Here is a 21,173-nt window from a genome sequence, read left to right on the forward strand (position 1 = left end):
TGAATATCAATATATACTGTGAGCAATACAAGAATAAAAAGGAGTCAGACCTTCCAGTTGTATGACTTAGCAGAAAAAAAGAGTAATAAAACAGGATGGATGAAGATTATTTTTGTTGATATTAGACTTTACCATAAATAATCCAAGGCCACCAACTTTTAGGAGTATTACTTTAAGAAATTATGTATCCAAATTCATTTAAGTAGCCTAACCAATAAAGTAAAAAAAAAAAAAAACCAACTGGATGTTGGTTCAATTCAGTTAACACGACTGAATGACCAAGGACTAGTGAGCAGCAAAGAATGAGGTTCGTACTTTTAAAAATACTTACTGTAAACAACAAAAGTAAATAAGTCCAAGTATAATTATTTTTAGTTCAAGCTCAATGCAGGAATTATCTCAAAAACAACAACAACAAAAAATCCAAGTTGCTGCTTTCCAGATGTACCTACTACTTTGAGAAAGGGAAAAGGACATAAACAAAGATACTATTTAGTTTTTTCTAGTAGAACTTTCATGATATAATTCAGACTTTAGCTTATTAATGATCTGAGATCCAGTAGCAAATTGCATTTACCACTTAAAATTTAAAAAGGAGTCTTTCCTGCTTTTAAAACATATGTACACAAACACACACACATACACACAGATTTTAATCTCAGGCACAGCAAAACAGAAGCTGACTACCAAACCAACAGATACTGTGAGTTGTAAACTGAGTAAACACGAGCATAGCAGTAAAAAATTTCACACCAGTTATTTCTCTTTCTGGTTTAGAAATAGTTTTTATGTGTTTATAATTGTTTCGAGAAACTTAGTACCAAATTCGTTAAATAGAGAGGCAGATATTCCAAGTATTCCTCACACATTCACCTATAAGGAGCTTTTGGAACAGTAGCAAAGTCACAAAGAAAATCTACACTTTTACTGCAAAAAGACATGATTTTTACTGGTGCTTAGATAAACAAATAGGTAGCTAAAAAAAAAGTGCCACCATTTTTCTCAAATGTCATCAATTACATAAGACCTCAAAACACACTCTGATTTGGATAAAAAATTCTTGCCAACAGTTAAGAGACTGATTAATTTCATCTATTTCATAGTAGCAAGTCTTCCCCAGATGTTAGTAACAGGCAGAACTATTCACTTTAGCCCTTTGTTACCAGAGACAATTGCTACATCTCTATGCAAACATGATGAACTCATTTGATTAGTCAAATACTTGAATTCCATTCAAGTGCACTTAATATAGTAATACACAGTATAAATTGATTGAAATTAAAAAAAAGATCTGATTGGAAATGGGATTTTTAAAAATACAATACTGATTTCAAATTATATGTTTCATTGGTGTCCTGATGAAACATACAAAGCAAATGATTTGTTCCCAGCATCTCTGAAAGATTATCTAGTCCTTTAATATATTAAAATAGAAGTCAGAAAATACATCCCTGAAACCTAGAATTGGAAGTACAGTTCGAAAAGTTGAAGCCAATTTGATATGGTTAATTCAGATTATGGTTAAATGGTAAGAGGATAGCTCAGAAGTTGACAAAAGTTTCAAATTAGTAACATTTGTTGCAAAAAACATAAATGAAGGTAGCTGTAATGTTTACAGGGTCAGATTTTTCAGATCCATGTATATAATGTAAGTACTAAGATCCTAAAGATTTAATTTCTTAAACAGTCTGACTACTGGGGAAGAATTAAAAAAAATCCAAATGGATTAGAACTAAAATAAGGCTGTTCTTTCTCCTTTTATAAAATACTTTTGAAATTCATAACACAAAAAATATGCACAGGAAGACATGTAGAATTCTCAATCTTTTTTTTTTTTTACATCAAGGGATCACTGTTCCTGAAAAATCTCCCTGCTTGCTTTGCTTTCTTCAGTCTTCTTTTTCTTCCAAGAGCTTTGCTACAGATGTCTATCAGCTGTATAGAGTGATTACTTTATTTGCCTGTTCCCACAACGGAAGAAGTGGCTTCGTCAGACAACAGCTTGGTCTTTAAAATTTACTTCTGGTAGGATTCTCTCACTTTCGCCTGCAGTGCATCGCAGGTCTTCTTAGCATCGCCTAGAAGCATGGCCGTGTTAGGTTTGTAGAAGATTGGATTGTCCACTGCAGCATAGCCAACACCCAAGGACCTCTTCATAACGATGACCTAAGGAGCAAAGATGAACTGAGAGAGTGAGTGTATTGAACAGAACTGACTGGGACATGATAGACAGGCCGACCCTGCCCTGCCCTAGCTTTGAATGAAGCACATACCACCACTAACTCCTGAGTACACAGACTTCTACAATACACAGGGAGTGCTTGCTTGCTTGCTTTTTTTTTTTCCTGGTGGTAAATTTTTTATTATGTTATGTTAGTCACCATACAATACATCATTAGTTTTTGATGTAGTGTTCCATGATTCATTGTTTGCGTATAACACCCAGTGCTCCATTCAATATGTGCCCTCCTTAATACCCATCACCAGGCTCACCCATCCCCCCACACCCCCTTCCCCTTTAAAACCCTGTTTGTTTCTCAGAGTCCAAAGTCTCTCATGGTTCGTCTCCCCCTCTGATTCCCCCCCCTTCATTTCTCCCTTCCTACTATCTTCTTTTTTTTAACATATAACGTATTGTTTCAGAGGTACAGGTCTGTGATTCAACAGTCTTACACAATTCCAGGGAGTGCTTTCTTTCTTTCTTTTTTTTTTTTTTAAGATTTTATTTATTTATTTGAGAGAGAGAGAATGAGAGCACATGAGAGGGGGGAGGGTCAGAGGGCGAAGCAGACTCCCTGCCAAGCAGGGAGCCCGATGCGGGACTCCAGGATCATGACCTGAGCTGAAGGCAGTCGCTTAACCAACTGAGCCACCCAGGCGCCCCAGGGAGTGCTTTCTAAAGGCATGTTTACATTGTATTAACTTTCATTTGCCCTTACTCCTATCCGTGAGACAAAAATCATGTTAACAATAGTTTATCTATGAATAATAAGATTACAAGAGATTTTCTTCTCAGTGCTTTTCTTCCATAAAGACTATGTAACATTTTCTAGTCAGAAAAATAAGTATCTTTCTCTGAATGCGCTTAAGAGAACAAATTTAGCGTATAAACTTCTGCTACAAATCCTAAGGTAAATGTAGCTGAGTGGGAAAATGGTGTGATTCTTATTCCAACACTTTAAAGTAGATCAGAAGGTTCCAAGACAAAAGCCCAAAGAACAATCTAGCCTGTCACAAGACAGAGCTAATAACTAATATTATGCTCCTACAAAGCAAAATGGAAGAAGTAAGGCTATCTCTAATATTGATGTGTCACAGTCATTTACAATTACATGAATTATGGATGGTGCTATTCAGTTAAATATCAAGTTAGTTCTTAAGGAAATGAAAGCCCTTCTATAGTAGTCTAGGACATGTAATCTATCCAAAAATGAAAGCAATATAAACTTACTTACACTTCACACAGCCTTAGTACCATAATGCATTCTGCAAACTCTCAAATATTGATGACCAATGCAATAGTTTTTCATCTACACATGAACAAGTGCATATCTCACCCACCACAAATTTCAAGCTCACATATTTACAATAAAAAGAAACAAAATTAAAGGGAAAGGTACATTACATAATTATGACTGTTAAAATGCAGATCTGACCTGAGAGTGGTAAAGAGACCTGTCCTCCGCCAGGGCAGGGGAAATGTAGAAGCCTCTGAGCTCTCTATAACCCAGCAGTTAGCTTCCACAGAGGTGATGTACGTGAGCACGCCTTGCTTCCTTATGCCATGTTATAGTTTGGATTTCTAAATCACCTTTCTTCTGGACACTCCATAACAACAACAAATTCCCTTTCAAAAAAATTAAATGAAAAAATGTGCTCGTCTTCGTATATGAAGGCGATGATACTGACTCACTGTCCCAGAGGGAAGCCATCTGCTTCACTGGACTCTATCTGGAAGTCAGCCAGGCTCATTCCAAAAGCTCACAGCTCTTTTTTCAGCTGTGGTTACAGATTTTGTTAATCCACCCACATAATATCATCTAGTTCAAATGGTGACCAGGGCATCCACTTGGGTTCTCTGGTGACCACCGAATAGACAGAAGCTGGATATGGAGAGCTGGGCCCTACACCCACTCTAGCTCCTGGGGCTCCCAAAAGGCATTGGTGCTCCTCACCAAGTGAACCAGGACAGCTCTGGGTGCATGTTGTAGGAGACATTTGATTATTAGAATGAAACACAAGTCTGAAACCTTACCTGCTTTGATTTCCAGACCTCGAGGACTGGCATGCCTGCAATAATTGAGTTGGGGTCTTCTTGAGCTGCTGAATTCACAGTGTCATTAGCTCCAATCACAAGAACCAAATCAGTGTCTACATAATAAAGGAAAAAAAGAGTAAATAAAAAACTCAAATGGGTCATTTTCACTTTTTCCAGGCAAATTATAGTGATCTGGACTTTAAAACAGTAACAGAAGGTAATATTTATAGGACGCACACTTGTGCCAGACACCGTACAAAGAGCTTTATCAGAGAGGCTCGGTAACCTAGCCAATGTCACACAGCTAAAAAGCAGTAGGTCCTGCATCTCAGCCTGAGCACCCTGACGAGCTTGCATTATTATGCTTCCCCTCCCCCCAGGGGATCTGCCTAATCTGACTTTACAGTTTTTTTATTATCTCACAATGATCTTGCCAGTTATATTATTTTATAAGATTTGCATCCCATTTTCATCTTTTAAAATGACCCCCATAAGATGCTATTTTGATGTCTAAAAGAAAATGGTCTAAGGGTCTGTACTGTATTAAAAGCTGGGTCCATAATTCCTGGAACTGGCAGGTTTCACACATAATTTAGCAACAGTGAAATCTGAAAAGGGGCATAAAATGGCCCAAATTCCCTCTTTAAGGACTATAATATAAATTACCTTAGAACTTTGCCAAAAATGCCATGTGAATGTAGATATACATACAACTTCATTATTTTCCTCTAATAAACAGTATTTTTTAAGTTTACAATGGATACTTGCCAGAGGGAACTGGTTTAATTTTAACAAACATGATCTTGAGCCAAATGTCATTAACATTCAACATCTACCCAACGACAGCCATAAAGTACGGCACCTTATCTAGTGAAGTCCCAGTACTTTAAAGGAAAACAGAAAACTACTTTCTTGATCATGAGTTGGTACAATTGGAAGCCAGTAAAATCTAAGATGCTGACAAGAATTAGACATTAAATTATCAATAGAAGCAATTTTATAAATGAGGAACCTGAGGCTGAGTATCTAGTTCCAAAAGTGGAGTCAGAACCTGGATCCCAAAGCCAGGTCTCTTCAGAGTCCCTCTTCCACTGCCTCCTGAGATTTTCACCACCCTTCCGATCTCCTCCTAGGCCCCAAAACTACCCATGCCACTCACAAGCCTGTTGTACCTTATTCAGCACTGTCTTTCGTTTATTTCATTTCAACTGCACACCTCCTAGGAGCAGGTTACTCTTCATCAGACTAGTAGGTCTTCAGTAATCCCACAATTTATGTCCTAAGACTGGTATCACTTTATTCGGACGAAGAACAAGCTTCACCATCGCCCCCACTACTTACCTGGGAAATCATGGTTGATCTCGTCCATTTCCAACACAATATCATATGGCACCCCAGCCTCAGCCAGCAGCACATTAAGCTGACCAGGCATCCGGCCTGCAACTGGGTGAATTCCAAACCTAGACATAAAACAAATGAACAGTTGGCCTTACATGATGGGCCAAAATGTACAGAGACCCCAACATCACCTCCAAATCTGCACACTTTGTTCTTGGCACCTCAGCTCTCTATCCGATCTCTACAAGAGAGGCTAGAACTAATCCAGATATATGATCAATCTACAAATATTGAAGTTGGAGGTTTAATCTCTCCATATACACAAATGATAACTCCTCTCAAGAAGTAAGTGTAACCTTAGAACCTGACTCTTATGTTTTAAGTACAATGAATTTCCAACATTAGTAAATAATATCACCTTACATTTAATAAGCATTATGTTCTCTCATGATACTTTCTGATAAATCTTGCATCTTTAAAAACTTATGTAAGTCAGCCTGGAATTAAACACTTGCCATGAAAAATCAACATTATTCCATCAAAAGCTGACTCCACATTCAACTTTAACCTCCACGTTCAAAGCTGGAGAAATAAAATATTGTCATGTACGGGAGTTAAAGGCCTCCAATCTTTCTGAGAGTGATATGAAGCATAACTCCGCATCCCATGAGACAACGTGATAGCAACATGCTGGAGTGTTTCAAAGAGAGAGTAAGACACATATCAGAGCTCTACACTTTTATCAAGGCAAAAGAAATCGAAGCATCAAGCAATTTCTTTCAACCGCAACCAAAATGGGATCTTTGGGGTTATTTAATCCAGCTTCTTGCCCACAGTAGTGATCTCTGTCTCCTCAGCACTGAGCACCATGCTTGACACATAGGCAGGGCTCAATAAGAAGTGAGTGAGTGAGTGAGTGAGTGAGTGAGTGAGTGAGTGAGTGAGTGAATCCAGAGAAGAAATGCATTTTATGGTAGTTCTTGGCAGGGATCCATCCAACCTCAGCTTAAATACTTTCAGTAACCAGAAACTTACTCCTTCCAGAGGTCTATTCCATTACTAGACAATCCCAAAAATTACATCACACACACACACACACACACACACACACACGTACACACTCATATCAGCCAAAGAGAACCCCCATCTCATTGCTTTCCAAGGTCTGTAGTTTGGCCATCTGGAGCCTTAATGAGTCTACTCCCTCTTTCATATGTGGACTCCTCTGAGTGCTCCTAGGATGCCTACTAAGCAAAACATCCTCAATTCTTTCAACTATTCAGTGCTGACAGGACCCACTGCTGTCCTAGTCACCTGTTTCTACATTGTCAATATCCAGCTCAAACCTCAGGCCCCCAGAGTGAACACAATATGCTGGATGTGATCTAGATGCATAGGGCACAGCAAGAAAATCCCATCCTGAGATCTTTTACTGACAATGCCCAAGTCTGCATTGGCATTTACAGCCATCACAACACATTGCTGGCTCATACAAAAGTTATGGTCATTTAAGATGCCCTGTTACTTTTCACAGTAACTACTACCAAATCAGGCCTCCCCATTTTTAACACAGGTTCTGCTAGGAACAGATTAAAGCAACAGAGGAATTGACACCTCCCCAAAAGTAGACCTGAAAAGAGCTTTAAAATGGCCTCTATATTGCCCAAATAGCTGATAATTGATTTTCTACATCTTTAAAAGTGATAATGAAGAGCCTAAATTATTAGGGGCCTTGTAATTGGGAGGGAAAAAAGACATCAAGTGACAAGTATTCTTTTATCAAATTCACTTTTATATCATCTTCCTTCTGGGATCACTAAATGTTCCTAAATAACAATTTATGTTAAAACAAAAACAAAAACAGAAACCGGGGCTAAAAGGAAACAAAACAGTTACCTCTAAGCAGTTATACAAGAGATCATCGTTTTACTTCTCCTCTTTTTTAAATACATTTTCCCAATTTTCTATGAGAATGTATACTTTTGTGGGGGGATCAAACCATGTCATTGAAGGGTTTCGGGGAAACTTCGAAGGGCTAGGAAGCCAATGAGATCGATGTCCTTGGCCCAGCTGGGATCTTCCCAGTTTCACAGTTGCCAAAAGGAGGAAAACGTACAACTTTTTATGGTGGAAAAAAATTAACTTCATTTGAAATACTTAACTTCATGCTCTCCTATTGTAATGCAATTTACAAATGATTTCTCATCTATTGTTTCATTCTATCCCTAATCATCTTTTAAAAACCTCCATCAAGAATTAGAATGTAGGGTGCCTGGGTGGCTCAGTTGGTTAAGCGACTGCCTTCAGCTCAGGTCATGATCCCAGGGTCCTGGGATCGAGTCCCGCATCGGGCTCCCTGCTCTGCGGGGAGCCTGCTTCTCCCTCTCCCACTCCCCCTGCTTGTGTTGCCTCTCTCGCTGTGTCTCTCTCTGTCAAATAAATAAATAAAATCTTAAAAAAAAAAAAAAAGAATTAGAATGTAGAGCAAGTGATTCAAGCCCAGTCCTCAGTGAAATAAATAAGGCTGTAGAGCTGCATTCCTCTATCTAACAAAAAGAAGCAAGAATGTAGATCTATTTTGGCACAATGGCTAATGCTGGCTCTTCATGAGGTGCTATTCCATTTGTACAACTTTCTCAGTATACAGTTAAGCTGGGATTCAAACTCAGGTCTTTCTGCCTCAAGAGTCTGAACTTTTAACTACTTTATAATACAGTAGTATAGTCAGGCAACTTGAGAGGTATTTTGCTTAGTTAACAGCTCCGGTTTACTAGTTATGTTGATGTCGAGCAGGTTACTTAAGGACTCTCTGTGTCTCAGTTTTCCCACAGAGTAGTAACCAGCTGTTACTATGAGCCCACATCCTGCCAAGGGCTACAGAAAACTCTGCATAGAACAGGCTTGAGAAATACCTATTTATCTCTGCTTGAAGGAGTTCCAAAAATCCAATTCACAGTGTTCTTTGAGAATAATTGAGAGCCCAGAAAGTTTCAACAATGCTAAGAGCTATAAAACAAAATAAATATCTGCATGAACAAATAGACACAGGAGAAAAATGTGTCTCAGTATACAAAGTATCTACCACAATGTATAACTTTTACGAGCACCTGCTGAATGCTGGAGAAGTCTATTCTGAAAAATTACTCAGGGTGGGAGTTAGAAATTACTTGGACAGAATGAACTATTTCATCTCTTTCAACTACTTCATCATCTTTCCCCCTCAGTGGGCTAGCTGTAGTTTTATTCTAGTGAAAATAAAATTAAGGGCAGTCATTAGTTCACTCCAGACCACGGTCACCCAAACTCACCACCTCATAAGATTTTAAGTTCTTCAACCACAAATTCTCCTGTCATTTTGGGGATTTTAACAGTTCGACACTTGAGTATAATTTTAAAATGTTCTCTAAAGACAAGATTGCTTTCTTTTTAAACAGCACATTGTTATCCTAATGTCATAATCTATACCAAGTCAGAGTTTTCAATCATTCCTGAAAACAAAAGAAGTAAGGCAAAATACTGACAATTTATGTTCCCACTCTTCATGTGGTAATGTAAACCGTATTCAGTACTGTGGCTCTTTTCACACTGTCTCGGACCAAGCATTTCTGCAATGTCAACTGGACTCTTTGGTTGGGGTACCTACTTTAAAATTTAGTATTTTGTACAGTGGCAATAACATAAAATATTTTTTAAAAAATTCTCCAGGAACCAAAGCTTATGCTCAATAAATGGGGCTTATTATTACTAAACCTCAAATATGAACATAAATATCATTTTAATACTTTAATAATAATATAGTATTTTAGGGACTCCTGGCTGGCTCAGTTGGAAGAGCATGCAACTCTTGATCTCAGAGAAGTGAGTTCAAGCCCCATGTTGGATATGGAGCCTATTTAAAAAAAAGAAAGAAAGAAAAAATAATAATAATACAGCACTTTAAGCATGAATATAAAAGACCTAGAGAGAAAGTGCATTATACTGAAATAACTAAAATATACTGCTAAGCCTGATGATTGCATGAATTTAAAAAAAGACAAGACATGATGAATGAAGTTTCAAAGGTGCTTGATTTTGTGAACAACGGCAGGGTGGTTCTCTCACATTCATGAACTCTCTCACATTCTTACTTTTATCACTGACTAGACCCAATGAAAAAACTAAACAACCAAATTTAGTTCTGGAAGCTATGGTTTAAAAGGATCAGAGAGTACTTGGCTAAGGTGCAAGAGAAACACAAAACATCTAATGATTTAGAAAATAACACACTCTAAGTGAAAAAAGATCAACTGGCTCAAAAAAGGGCAAAACATGATTTTCAAGCAGACCAAATAAAACAGAAGTGAACCAAATCGTCCTCATTTTCATAAAACAGAAGAAAAGAAAATGTATTCAAATGCACAGGAAAGCACAGGGATAAAATAAATTTTTTTATTTTTATTTTTATTATTTTTTAAAGATTTTATTTATTTATTTGACAGAGAGAGACACAGCGAGAGACGGAACACAAGCAGGAAGAGCAGGAGAGGGAGAAGCAGGCTTCCCGCGGAGCAGGGAGCCCAATGTGGGGCTCGATTCCAGGACCCTGGAAATCATGACCTGAGCTGAAGGCAGATGCTTAATGACTGAGCCACCCAGGCGCTCCCCCAAAAAATTTTTTTAATTAAAAAAAAAAAAAAAACTTTCTGTTAACTGTTTAAAAACAAATGCCCCAGTTAGGGAAAGTTTCCATCTTCTTTTCTGGGGTCAGGAAGAGAGAGGCTCAATGTGAGCTGATGTACCATCCACCAGTTCAGTACAAAAAGGATTCAAGAGCATCTCCCAGGGGCGCCTGGGTGGCTCAGTCGTTAAGCGTCTGCCTTCAGCTCAGGTCATGATCCCAGGGTCCTGGGATCGAGCCCCACATCGGGCTCCCTGCTCAGCGGAAAGCCTGCTTCTCCCTTTCCCACTCCCCCTGCTTGTGTTCCTGCTCTCACTATCTCTCTCTCTCTAATAAATAAATAAAATCTTTAAAAAAAAAAAAAAAAGAGCATCTCCCACACATACACAAAGGATGGTTGGCTGGCAGTGGACATAATCAAGACGGTTGTGGACGCTGAGACAGCCCTTCATTTAAGGGAGGACTGGGGAGGATTTAAAGCAATGGTCTTAACCACTAGTAAGAGACAGCAATGAAATTCAGGATTTCCAGAACTACAAGAACCAAGAGCCACTCTACCTCAAGCCAGCAGTACTATATTTGCCACAAATTACTCATTTGTGCTCTTTTGAAATGTGAATAACAAATCTTGAACACCAAAAATTTCTCATAATCTTCCAGTCTTACTGATCACCAATAAGTGTTTCCTCCTTCCCCCAGGTCTGAACCTCTTCCCAAAACCTGATTTGTAAGACTTAAGGAAGACTTGCAGTCACTGTACTATGTGATATTTAAGGTCTGTACTAGTTTCTGATTGCTGCTATAACAAATTACCACATATTTAGTAACTTAAAACGACACAAATTGATTATCTTACAGTTCTGGAGGTCAGAAGCAGAAAATCAGTTTTCCTACACTAAAATCAAGGTGTTGGCACGGCTGCATGTCTTCTAGAGGCTCTAGGGGAAAATCCATTCCTTGCCTTCTCCTGCTTCCGGAGGCGCCCCCATTCCTTGGCTTGTGGCTGCATGCCTCTGACTACTGCTTCCACTGTCATACCTCTGTCTCTGACTCTTTCTTATGATTTCTTCTAGGACTCTCTCTGACTCCTTCCTCTCTGAGGACCCTAGTGATGACATGGGCCTGCCCAAATAATCCAAGATAATCCCCCCACCTCAAAATCCTCCCCTTAAATCTACAAAGCCCCTTTTGCCACGTTAAGTAACATGTCCACAGGTTTGGGGGACTGTAGGTGGACTCTTTGGGGGCATTATTCAGGCTACCACAAAATTCCTTTCCAGTCCTAAAATTCCATGAACTAGGGTTTCTATTTTAGCTGAATAATCCAATATATACTATGTAAATTACTTTTGGATTGCAATTCTGTATCCCTCCTTTACTCCAGTAAGTTTTTCATCTTAATTAATTTGTTTTTAATACTGCCCTTGCTTATCTTTAAATTAATCCATCTGGCCATCATCTCTATGCTTTAACTGACATGTCTTGGGCCAAGTTAGAAATCAAAGACCTCGGGCGCCTGGGTGGCTCAGTTGGTTGAGCGACTGCCTTCGGCTCAGGTCATGATCCTGGAGTCCCGGGATCGAGTCCCACATCGGGCTCCCTGCTCGGCGGGGAGTCTGCTTCTCCCTCTGACCCTACCCCCTCTCATGTGCTTGCTCTCTCTCACTCTCTCTCTCTCAAATAAATAAATAAAATCTTTAAAAAAAAAAAAAAAAAAGAGTTTAAAAGAAATCAAAGACCTCTAAATGTATTTGTTGTTATTGTAACATTTGATTAGCTACAGAGTGCATAAAGACATTATTTCTGTTGAGCTAGTTGTGAAGGGTAAATAATCACAAAGCTAACCAATATGTTATGTTGAATATCCCAAAGGACAGATCATTTTATATCTGTTGGCATAATAATTTATTATATAAACCTTAAGGCTCTAATGCTGGAGAAAAACACATGCAAGGCTCTTACAAGAAAATGCCAGTGTTTTGAGAGAAATAACAGAACACACTGAATTTGTAGAAATATATATGTGTACACTGATAAGTCAATGTGAGTTAATAACAACTCTGGCCCATGTAACTGGCCAATCTCCAAAGTATGTATTAAAGTTAATTATACCAGACATTGGTTTGGCCATGACCAGCAATTTCCAGGAACTGATGGCCAAAGCTCATCAATGTTCCATCATTGTATGAAGAATATCCAGAATTTGAAAATGCAAAGCCTACTAGCCTTTTAGTTCTTGCCTTTGAGCCATGAAAATTATCTTTATTGTACACATGCTTAACAAAGCAGAATCAGCTGTCCCTGTCCACAATAAGATTCTGCAAAAGAAAAATACTAAAATGAGATCACAGAAAGATCTTCAACATTCCCAGAACTCTTTCTTGATGCACCTCCTCCTTATGATGCGCTGCGACAATAGTAACATCATAGTAACATAGTAACGTGTCTTATTTATCAGCACCCACAGCACCTGGCATTCCTTCTAGGGACTCAACGGGAGGGAAGGAAGGAAAGGGTTTTAAGTAACACAGTGTGCCCAGTGAGATGCATTGACTCATAGATGTTCTACATCTCTTTTTAGAGAAAGAAATTTAGGGAAGTAGTAAAGAACTGCAGTGAAAGATCTGGAGTACCATTGCCTGGATTCACAACCTTTGGACAGTTTACTTCTGTATGCCTCCCTTTCCTCTGTGCGCAGTGGGATTGAGAATAAACCTCTTCAGAGGATTATCACGAGATTTAAGTGAGATAGTTCATATAAAGAGTTTTTCATACAAAGTACTGTAGACCAATGCCAAGTGTAATGAGCCTTTAATAAACTAACCTTCAATGATAATATTCTACTCAAGTACATCTGTGTGATACAAATGCTCATGTGTATTTTTCAAATAAATGCACCTTTTAATGATCATTTATATAAAAATAAATACACATTTTTACATTAAAACAAATGGTGGTTTGATGTCAACATTTTCTGAGTTGGTTTTCTAATTTCTACCTTAAAATTCCAATAAATATCAATATAGTCCAATAAAAGCCAGAAGTTCTTTGTATTCACAACTACATCGAAAGACTAAGAAAACTATATAGTCAATATAGTCTGAGGCCAGTAACTGTGAATACTGGACTCAGTGGGAACACATTCATAACTTATATTCAGATACACACTTATTTGATAAAGTCAAATTCCAAAAGGCCACATTTAACCCTTCCACAGATACTATTAGGCAAAAAAGTATTGTTTCCTCAACTGACAGATACAACAAATATCATTATTAAGTCAGGATAATCTTTTCACTTATCTTGAAGCAAGAAAAATTTCAACACTTCTTGCTATTTTCCTCTCTCAAATATGAAAATGATAGTCTTTTGTGACACATTATATAATAAAAACGAAGGCCTCAGTCCTTGATTAAAGATAGACTCAGGCACGGCTCAAAAAAAGTGGAATAATCTACTCAAATAAAACAACCTGATCTTCAGAGACTTTTAAATCACCCAAGAAAGAACAAAAACAATTAAGAGTGAATACAAGAGCGATTTGTAAATATCGCGTGAACTGGATAAAACTTGGTAAAGAGGCAATTCAAAAAACACCATATTTTCTAAGCCTCTTTTAGAACACATGATGATATAAACCCCATTCTTATACTTTTTCACAACTTCACATTAGATTTCAGACACCACATGTTCTAAAGGGGACACAACAATGTGAATTCCCATGATCGCAGGCCATGGAGACAATATGTCCTGACCAGGGTGCATTACAGCAGTTATTCTAGGACATGTGGGACTAGTAAAGAGTATAAAACATTCACCACATGGATCCTACCACAACTGTTCAAATAAACTACATTTTCCTTCTTGCATTATGGAAATATCCAGATTTAGTTCAGCAATAAAACATGAAGAAGAGCCAAGTAACCCAATTCAACCGTAAGACAAAGAAACTACAGTGACAACGGGGCCTCGTTCTACAGTATTTAGAGTGTTTTCTCCATTTTGCTGCCTCTTACTATTATAAATACTGATTTGTATTTCCCTGATGATGAGTGATGTTGAGGATCCTTTCTTGTGTCTGTTAGCCATCTGGTTGTCTTCTTTGGAAAAATGTCTATTAATGTCTTCTACCCATTTCTTAACTGGATTATTTGGTTTTTTGGTATTGAATTTTATTAGTTCTTCATATATTTTGGATACTAACTGAAACAGACTCTCACCTATAGAGAATTGGTGATTACCAGAGGGGAGGTGGGGGGGGGTGGGGGAAATAGGTGATGGGGATTAAAGAGGGCACTTGTGATGAGCACCAGGTGTTGTAATGGAAGTGTTGAATCATTATATTGTACACCTGAAACTAATATAACACTGTGTTAACTGGAACTAAAATAAAAGCCTAAAAAATAAAAATAAGTTAAAATAGACCTTAAAGATTCTCCAATTAACTACTTCCTAAGGCAGGACTCCTTTATTTAGAATTACACCAAATATGTGTGCACTGTATTCTGTCACAAAACAGGCTGGGAGCCCCACTGCAGATGCAATGAAGAGCCCCTGGTCTGGGCTACATACACCTTAAGGACTCTTGTATTCTGTTTGCATATGGCAATGCTCCGTTCTGAGGAGGGCCTGTGAAGGTAATAAAAGGATCTTGGCATCTGGGTGGCTCAGTCGGTTAAGTGTCTGCCTTCGGCTCAGGTCATGATCCCAGGGTCCTGGGATCGAGTCCCGCATCCGACTCCTTGCTCAGCGGGGAGCCTGCTTCTCCCTCTCCCTCTGCTGCTCCCTGCTGCTTGTGCTCTCTCTCTCTGATAAATAAATAAATAAAATCTTTTTTTAAAAAAGGTCTGTTACTATATTCAATTATTTTTGTAATCTAATTGTGCATTTCACCTGTGAAAAATATGGTGGGACCAGAAAAGGCAGGTTTCTTTGGTTTACCACATTCTGATCAGAACTTCTGATTGATAGCTACACGTCACTGATTAAAAGCATAAGGAAGTTTTTTTTAAAAATAAATAACTGTAGTAAATGCAGTTTAGAATAAAAACATAAAACATGAAGCAGGGCATATGTTACACAAATCATCCTTACTGCTGGAAAGGCTGGGACCAGCTGGGTAGGGTCAGCTTATCCACCTAAAGAGAAACATGGTAATGGAAGTAGGGAAAACCCTCCTGAGAAGGCCACTGCTGTCCACAAAAGCTGACTAATGAGAAAGGCTGTGGAATCAACTTTCTGGCGAGGCTTCTTAAGGACAGACACCCACCTTTCTAAAATTGTGAAAGTCCTTAGAAGCAGTGGTTCAGACGAACTCATAGATTCTCAATGGGAAAAAAAAAGTTCATTTAATTTTCTAGAACATTCCAATAGCCAGAATTAGAGAACATTATGTACCTTTCATTCTTCTTTTTGAAGGCAAATCAGGGCTGACCTGCTACTCTGATCTGAAATCTGGTGTTTATCTATGGCCTTCCCTTCTTCAGGAAAAAAAAATTATGAATGCTAAAGAGCTTACAAAAATGTGTCTCAGGGGCACAATTTTTCTAATACAGAATAATAGAACCTGTTCTATGACTGTGAATGAGAAAATGTTTAACAAAAGGCTACAGTCCCATTTTCCATTTGTGCATGTGGCCTGTGACACTGAGGTCACCAGAAGAGTGAGAAGTCATCTAAAGAGGATCAGGCCAGATGATAGTGCAAACATCAATGGAGCCCTCTGCAGAACCACATCACAACACCGCCCGTTCCCCTCCGAGGATGTTTTTATAGATTGTGCCCAAATCTGGCTTTTCCATCACTGAGCCAAATCCAGCCACCAAGCCCAGAATAGAAACTGTATGACAACTGACACGCTTTTTATTTCAAAGTAACCAACAAGACTATGAAGAACGATATCACAGAAAAAACTGAAATTGTATTGGCCATTCATGTTCTAAAATATTATATTCTGGCATATTGCAGAGACTTGGTAAAAAAATACGCATAATTTCTTCTTCCTGTCTGAATAACTTTCATGATGCTGTTGGAAAGTAATGGCCAGTGAAGCACCGTAAGATGGAAACTGTAAGCAAAATATGGAAGAAGTGGAACATGAAATGAGAAACGGGCTTTTATTTATTTATACTCCACCATGTTTATGTGACCCTCACTGAAGAACCTCAGCTCAGAGTTTATTACGACTAATACTAGAGCAAGAAGCCGAAAAACACCCTGATGGTCAGAGGCCATGATCAGTAGTGAGAGCTTCTCCCTCAGACCACCAGAACTCCCGTGACATGACAGACCGAGCAATGAGTCCTAGAATGAATGGTAAGGCAGAGGCTGTACAAAGCATCTAAAGCACAGGCTTTCTTTCCGCCACACCAATATGCTGTGAACAGTATAAACAGAAAGCCAAAGCCAAATTCTGGCCAACAGTCAGGATCTGGGAGGAACAGGGTTGCTTTCTAAGAGCACAAGAGACACCTCTGAGCTGAGAAATTACTGGCAATTCTATAAAATAGGCCGAACACAGATGTGAGTGAATGCACATACTTTCTTTGGTTTTCCTCTCTTCCACCGAAAGTTTCACCCATATGACTAATGACACAAATAACTCCCACCACACCCATCTTCCTACCACTGTGTTGTTCAAAAAGGTAGGCTCAGAGCAAAATGCAAAGAAACACACCATATTCTTTCAGACAACCAGAAGCACTGGCTAACTCATTACCTAACAGTACCAGTCACAGCTCTGAAACTCTGATGCAATGGTCTGTGCTACAGCTATGTGTCATCCTTTGCACCAGCATCTGAGCTGAAGACACAATGGGGTGTAAGTATCTCCCAGCCAGAATATTTTCAAGCCTATTAAATCACCTCCCAGTCAATGTACACTTCACAGGCTCAGGAATTTTCATCTGTGTATTCACGGATGTATTCTCAGGACCTAGAAGTGCTTGGCACAAAACACTATGTAATCAGTTGTTCAGTGAATGGTCATTACCATGAATAGTCACGTCTAAAAAGAACGTATTGCAAAGCTGTCATAAAAATGCTAAGGGCGCCTGGGTGGCTGTCGGTTGGGTGTCTGCCTTCAGCTCGGGTCATGATCCCAGGGTCCTGGGATCGAGTCCTGCACTGGGCTCCCTGCTCGGCGGGAAGCCTGCTTCTCCCTCTCCCACTCCCCCTGCTTGTGTTCCCTCTCTCGCTGTGTCTCTGTCAAATAAATAAATAAAATCTTAAAAAAAAAAAACACACAAATCTGAGAAGGCTGAGCTCTATTTACTTGAATTACATGTAACCCACAAAAAAAAAGAAAATCCAGTTAGATTGACAAAATATCTCATCCTGAAATATCTTCGAAGAGTGGATTCCTAAGCAAAACTAACATATTTAAACCTATAGACATGCCACACGAGACTGTAAAACACTATTAAACCATAAATACCACTAGCGGCTAGATGTGTTTAGACAGAAAATGAAAAAAAGATTAAATGTTTTTAAAAACCTGCAAAGAAACTCATGTTACAAGTAGCATAAAAGTTTTAAAATATCCGCTGGACAAATAACTACTCTCGTTTGCATTCCGACCCTCCTTCTACTCTGTTTCTCCTAGCACACTATCACATTAAATGGAATTCATCCACTGATTCATTTGTTTATAGGTTTGTTTTCTTCATAACTATACACTTTTGAGAGAGGCAACTGGACTTTTGCATCCTTTTATCTCCATACTTTTATCTCAATACCTGATAAAAATAAATTTCTATCAACAAATTATTTTTTTTTAAGATTTTATTTATTTATTTGAGAGAGAGAGAGAATGAGAGACAGAGAGCATGAGAGGGAGGAGGGTCAGAGGGAGAAGCAGACTCCCTGCCGAGCAGGGAGCCCGATGTGGGACTGGAGCCCGATGCGGGACTCGATCCCGGGACTCCAGGATCATGACCTAAGCCGAAGGCAGTCGCTCAACCAACTGAGCCACCCAGGCGCCCCTCTATCAACAAATTATTAATAGAAAGATACAGTTGAACATTAACAAGAAAACAATGTATAACATCAGTTAACCAATCAAAGAAATTGAAATGGGGTTTCATAAATTCAAAAGACTTCTGTGATAATCCAAGCAATAATGCTTTCTGAAAAGAAAATCGAACTGTGATTAATTGCAAAAAGAAAAAAACTACACCTCTTTCTCAGAATTACTCAGTGGGAACATTATTTCTGCTTTATAATGAAAAGCCCATTGTATGGATCCAAAGATTGGGAAATAAAGAGAAAAAATGTCTACACTCTCGTAGTATAAGATTTTTATAATAAAATGCTTTTAGAGATCAGCCATAAGTTAGGTAAGTTACAGAGGTGTTCTGGACAACTGGGAAGCAACAATATACTGGCCACTAAAGAAAGTCTAGGTCAATGAACACTCATGAGCTCTTGTCATGAAATGTCATGTGCTTCATTATGTAATCTCAGCTCCCGGTGAGCATGTTATGACTATAGCCAAAGTAAAGGAAAACAGGAGTGTCTCTAAATCAATCATGGGCCATGAAGCCAGACTGTATGACAGATGCAATTTTTCTTGGCACCACTTGGGCATAACTAATTGATGACAATCGTATGTCCACACTGGCACATTTCCACGGGGGATGTGTGTGAATATGTCACCACATCTGGATGCTAGGCATGCTGGGTCCTAAGGCACAAAGATCTACTAAAATGAGAGGCCCAGCAGCTGTGCTCAATGAACACCGTGGGAGCTCCACAGGGTGATGAAAGGACTAAATTACTGCAAACTGTAAATACAGATTTATTTCATTAAAATAGGAGGTAACGCTGCAGCCATCTCTTGTGCAAACAGACATTTGTCTCCTAAAAAAAAAAAAAAGGTAGCGTCTATGGATACACGTATTCCTAACTCCATCAAGAAAATATGCATTTCTCTGAGGAAAAGATGACGATGCACATGAGACAAAATCAACAGTTTCTAAGACTCCCTTTAAATAAAAAAATCCCTATTCAATAACTAGCAAGGACAAATAGGATAATCTACTGTCACTGTGTTAGCAATAGTTCTAGAATCCTCCATTTAATTCAAACATGAAATCTGCATAACTTGTTACATAGCCATGTTGAAAATTCAACAGATCACAGTAAAAAAAAAACTATTAATATATAATTTCATCTTAATATGAAATTGATCAATATAAGTGGTTAACGTTTCCTAACTCACAAATAGAGAAATTAGACTGAACAATTTTACTCTGATCCTACATAATAAATTATTAATAAGTTTATTATTAAAGAACTATTTGAACAAACTATGACAATTATGTGAAATGACAGAACGCTCTCACATCAAGTCTGACATCCTGTTCACAAAATTACTTCAATAAAGCACAAATTATAACTGAGATACTATTTATATATGTTTAATTAAATATCTCCCATAAATCTTAAGTAATTATTTTTCCCCCGCAGGGTGACAGAAATCATCCTAAAACAGCAATTTATCTTATGTCCTCACGGATCAAAATCAAATTTTAATCAGGTCAGAAACTGAGATTTAATTTGTTTCATCCCTCTTCTTTCCAGATCATTTTTTCCATCCCTCTTATTCTTTTCCCCTCACATCCTGCTTCCATCAAGCTACCCTACAGTCATGATGCTCCCCAACTTTGCATCCACCTCACTCTGGACCGATTTTCCAAGATGTCTGGTTAACACAGAATGGTCAATGGGTATTAGAGAGGGACGTCAGATTAATCACTCCCTTCCCAAAAGATAACTAAGACAGGAAAGCCATCTTTCTCTACTCCATTAAGATTGCCACTCATATCCTAAACATTTGTGGTGATAGAAGGCATTACTAATACATTGACTTCTTACATGTGGACTGGATAAAGAAAACAACTTCTTTTTAGGAAAATCATAAAAGATTCTTTGACACATCCTTTCCTTATGTAGGTCTGCAAATGCTTTAAGTGGCAAGCATCTGGTTAAAAGGGCAGCCCTGTACAATACTGGATAAGAAAACGGGCAATGGTGACCAAAAATGAGACTTCATATGTGAAAATCAAAAAACAAAGTCAGGGCGGCACCTGGGTGGCTGTTGGTTAAGCAGCTGCCTTCAGCTCAGGTCATGATCTCAGGGTCCTGGGATTGAGCCCCATATCCAGCTCCCTGCTCAGTGGGGAGCCTGCTTCTCCCTCTCCCCCTCCCCCTGCTCGTGCGCTCTCTCTTTCTCATGCGCTTGCTCTCTCTTAAATAAGTAAATAAAATCTTTTTTAAAAAGTCAGTGATTTTTCTCATCTTCTATCTTCAATTTTTAAGACTATACTAAACATGGAAACATCTACATCACAGAAAAGCTGGTCCTACCACAAAATAGTATTTTGACTCTCTGTATATGAAAAACACTAACTATGGATCACAAGAAGGCAGAGTGGGGAAGGAGTGAGAGAGGGAAGGAGTGAGAGAGGGAAGGAAGGAAGAGAGAAAATGCAGCTGATACTAAAATGTTAGATCCACTTGGGGCACCTGGGTGGTGCAGTCAGTTAAGCGCCAGACTCTTGGTTTTGGCTCAGGTTGTGATCTCAGGGCCCTGATCTCAGGGTCGTGAGATTGAGTCCCGCATCAGGCTCTGCACTCAGTGGGAGTCTGCTTGAGATTCTCTCTCCCTCTCCCTCTGCCCCTCCCACTCGTGCTCTCTCTCTCTCTCTCTCGCTCAAATAAGTAAATCTTTAAAATAAAAAAATAAAATGTCAGATCCACTTATTTCATCATGTAAGTCTCTTCACCACTATTAATAGCTGGGACATTCAGGATTCTGCACCCTATCTTGCATAGACACTATGACTAGTTCTGGGCAAATGGTTGACCTTATTATCTTATCATTTGTCCCAGAAAAAGTGTAAGATAGACATCTAAAAG

The 21,173-nt window shown here is 38.7% G+C and overlaps 1 protein-coding gene across 1 annotated transcript in view; it reads right to left on the reverse strand.

The window, feature by feature from the left end:
• Window positions 1–765: 765 nt before the first annotated feature.
• NNT (nicotinamide nucleotide transhydrogenase) overlaps window positions 766–21,173 on the reverse strand; it is an 89,828-nt gene continuing 69,420 nt past the window's right edge. Inside the window, exons 20-22 of the mRNA XM_044916925.1 lie at window positions 5,600–5,718; window positions 4,256–4,371; window positions 766–2,166 (exon numbers count right to left, since the gene is read on the reverse strand). Coding sequence (XP_044772860.1) covers window positions 2,017–2,166; window positions 4,256–4,371; window positions 5,600–5,718 — 385 coding nt within the window. The 3' untranslated portion in view covers window positions 766–2,016. The remainder of the gene's footprint in view (window positions 2,167–4,255; window positions 4,372–5,599; window positions 5,719–21,173) is intronic.

This window comes from Neomonachus schauinslandi, chromosome 7, assembly GCF_002201575.2.
Source record: "Neomonachus schauinslandi chromosome 7, ASM220157v2, whole genome shotgun sequence".
Classification (NCBI taxonomy): domain Eukaryota; kingdom Metazoa; phylum Chordata; class Mammalia; order Carnivora; family Phocidae; genus Neomonachus; species Neomonachus schauinslandi.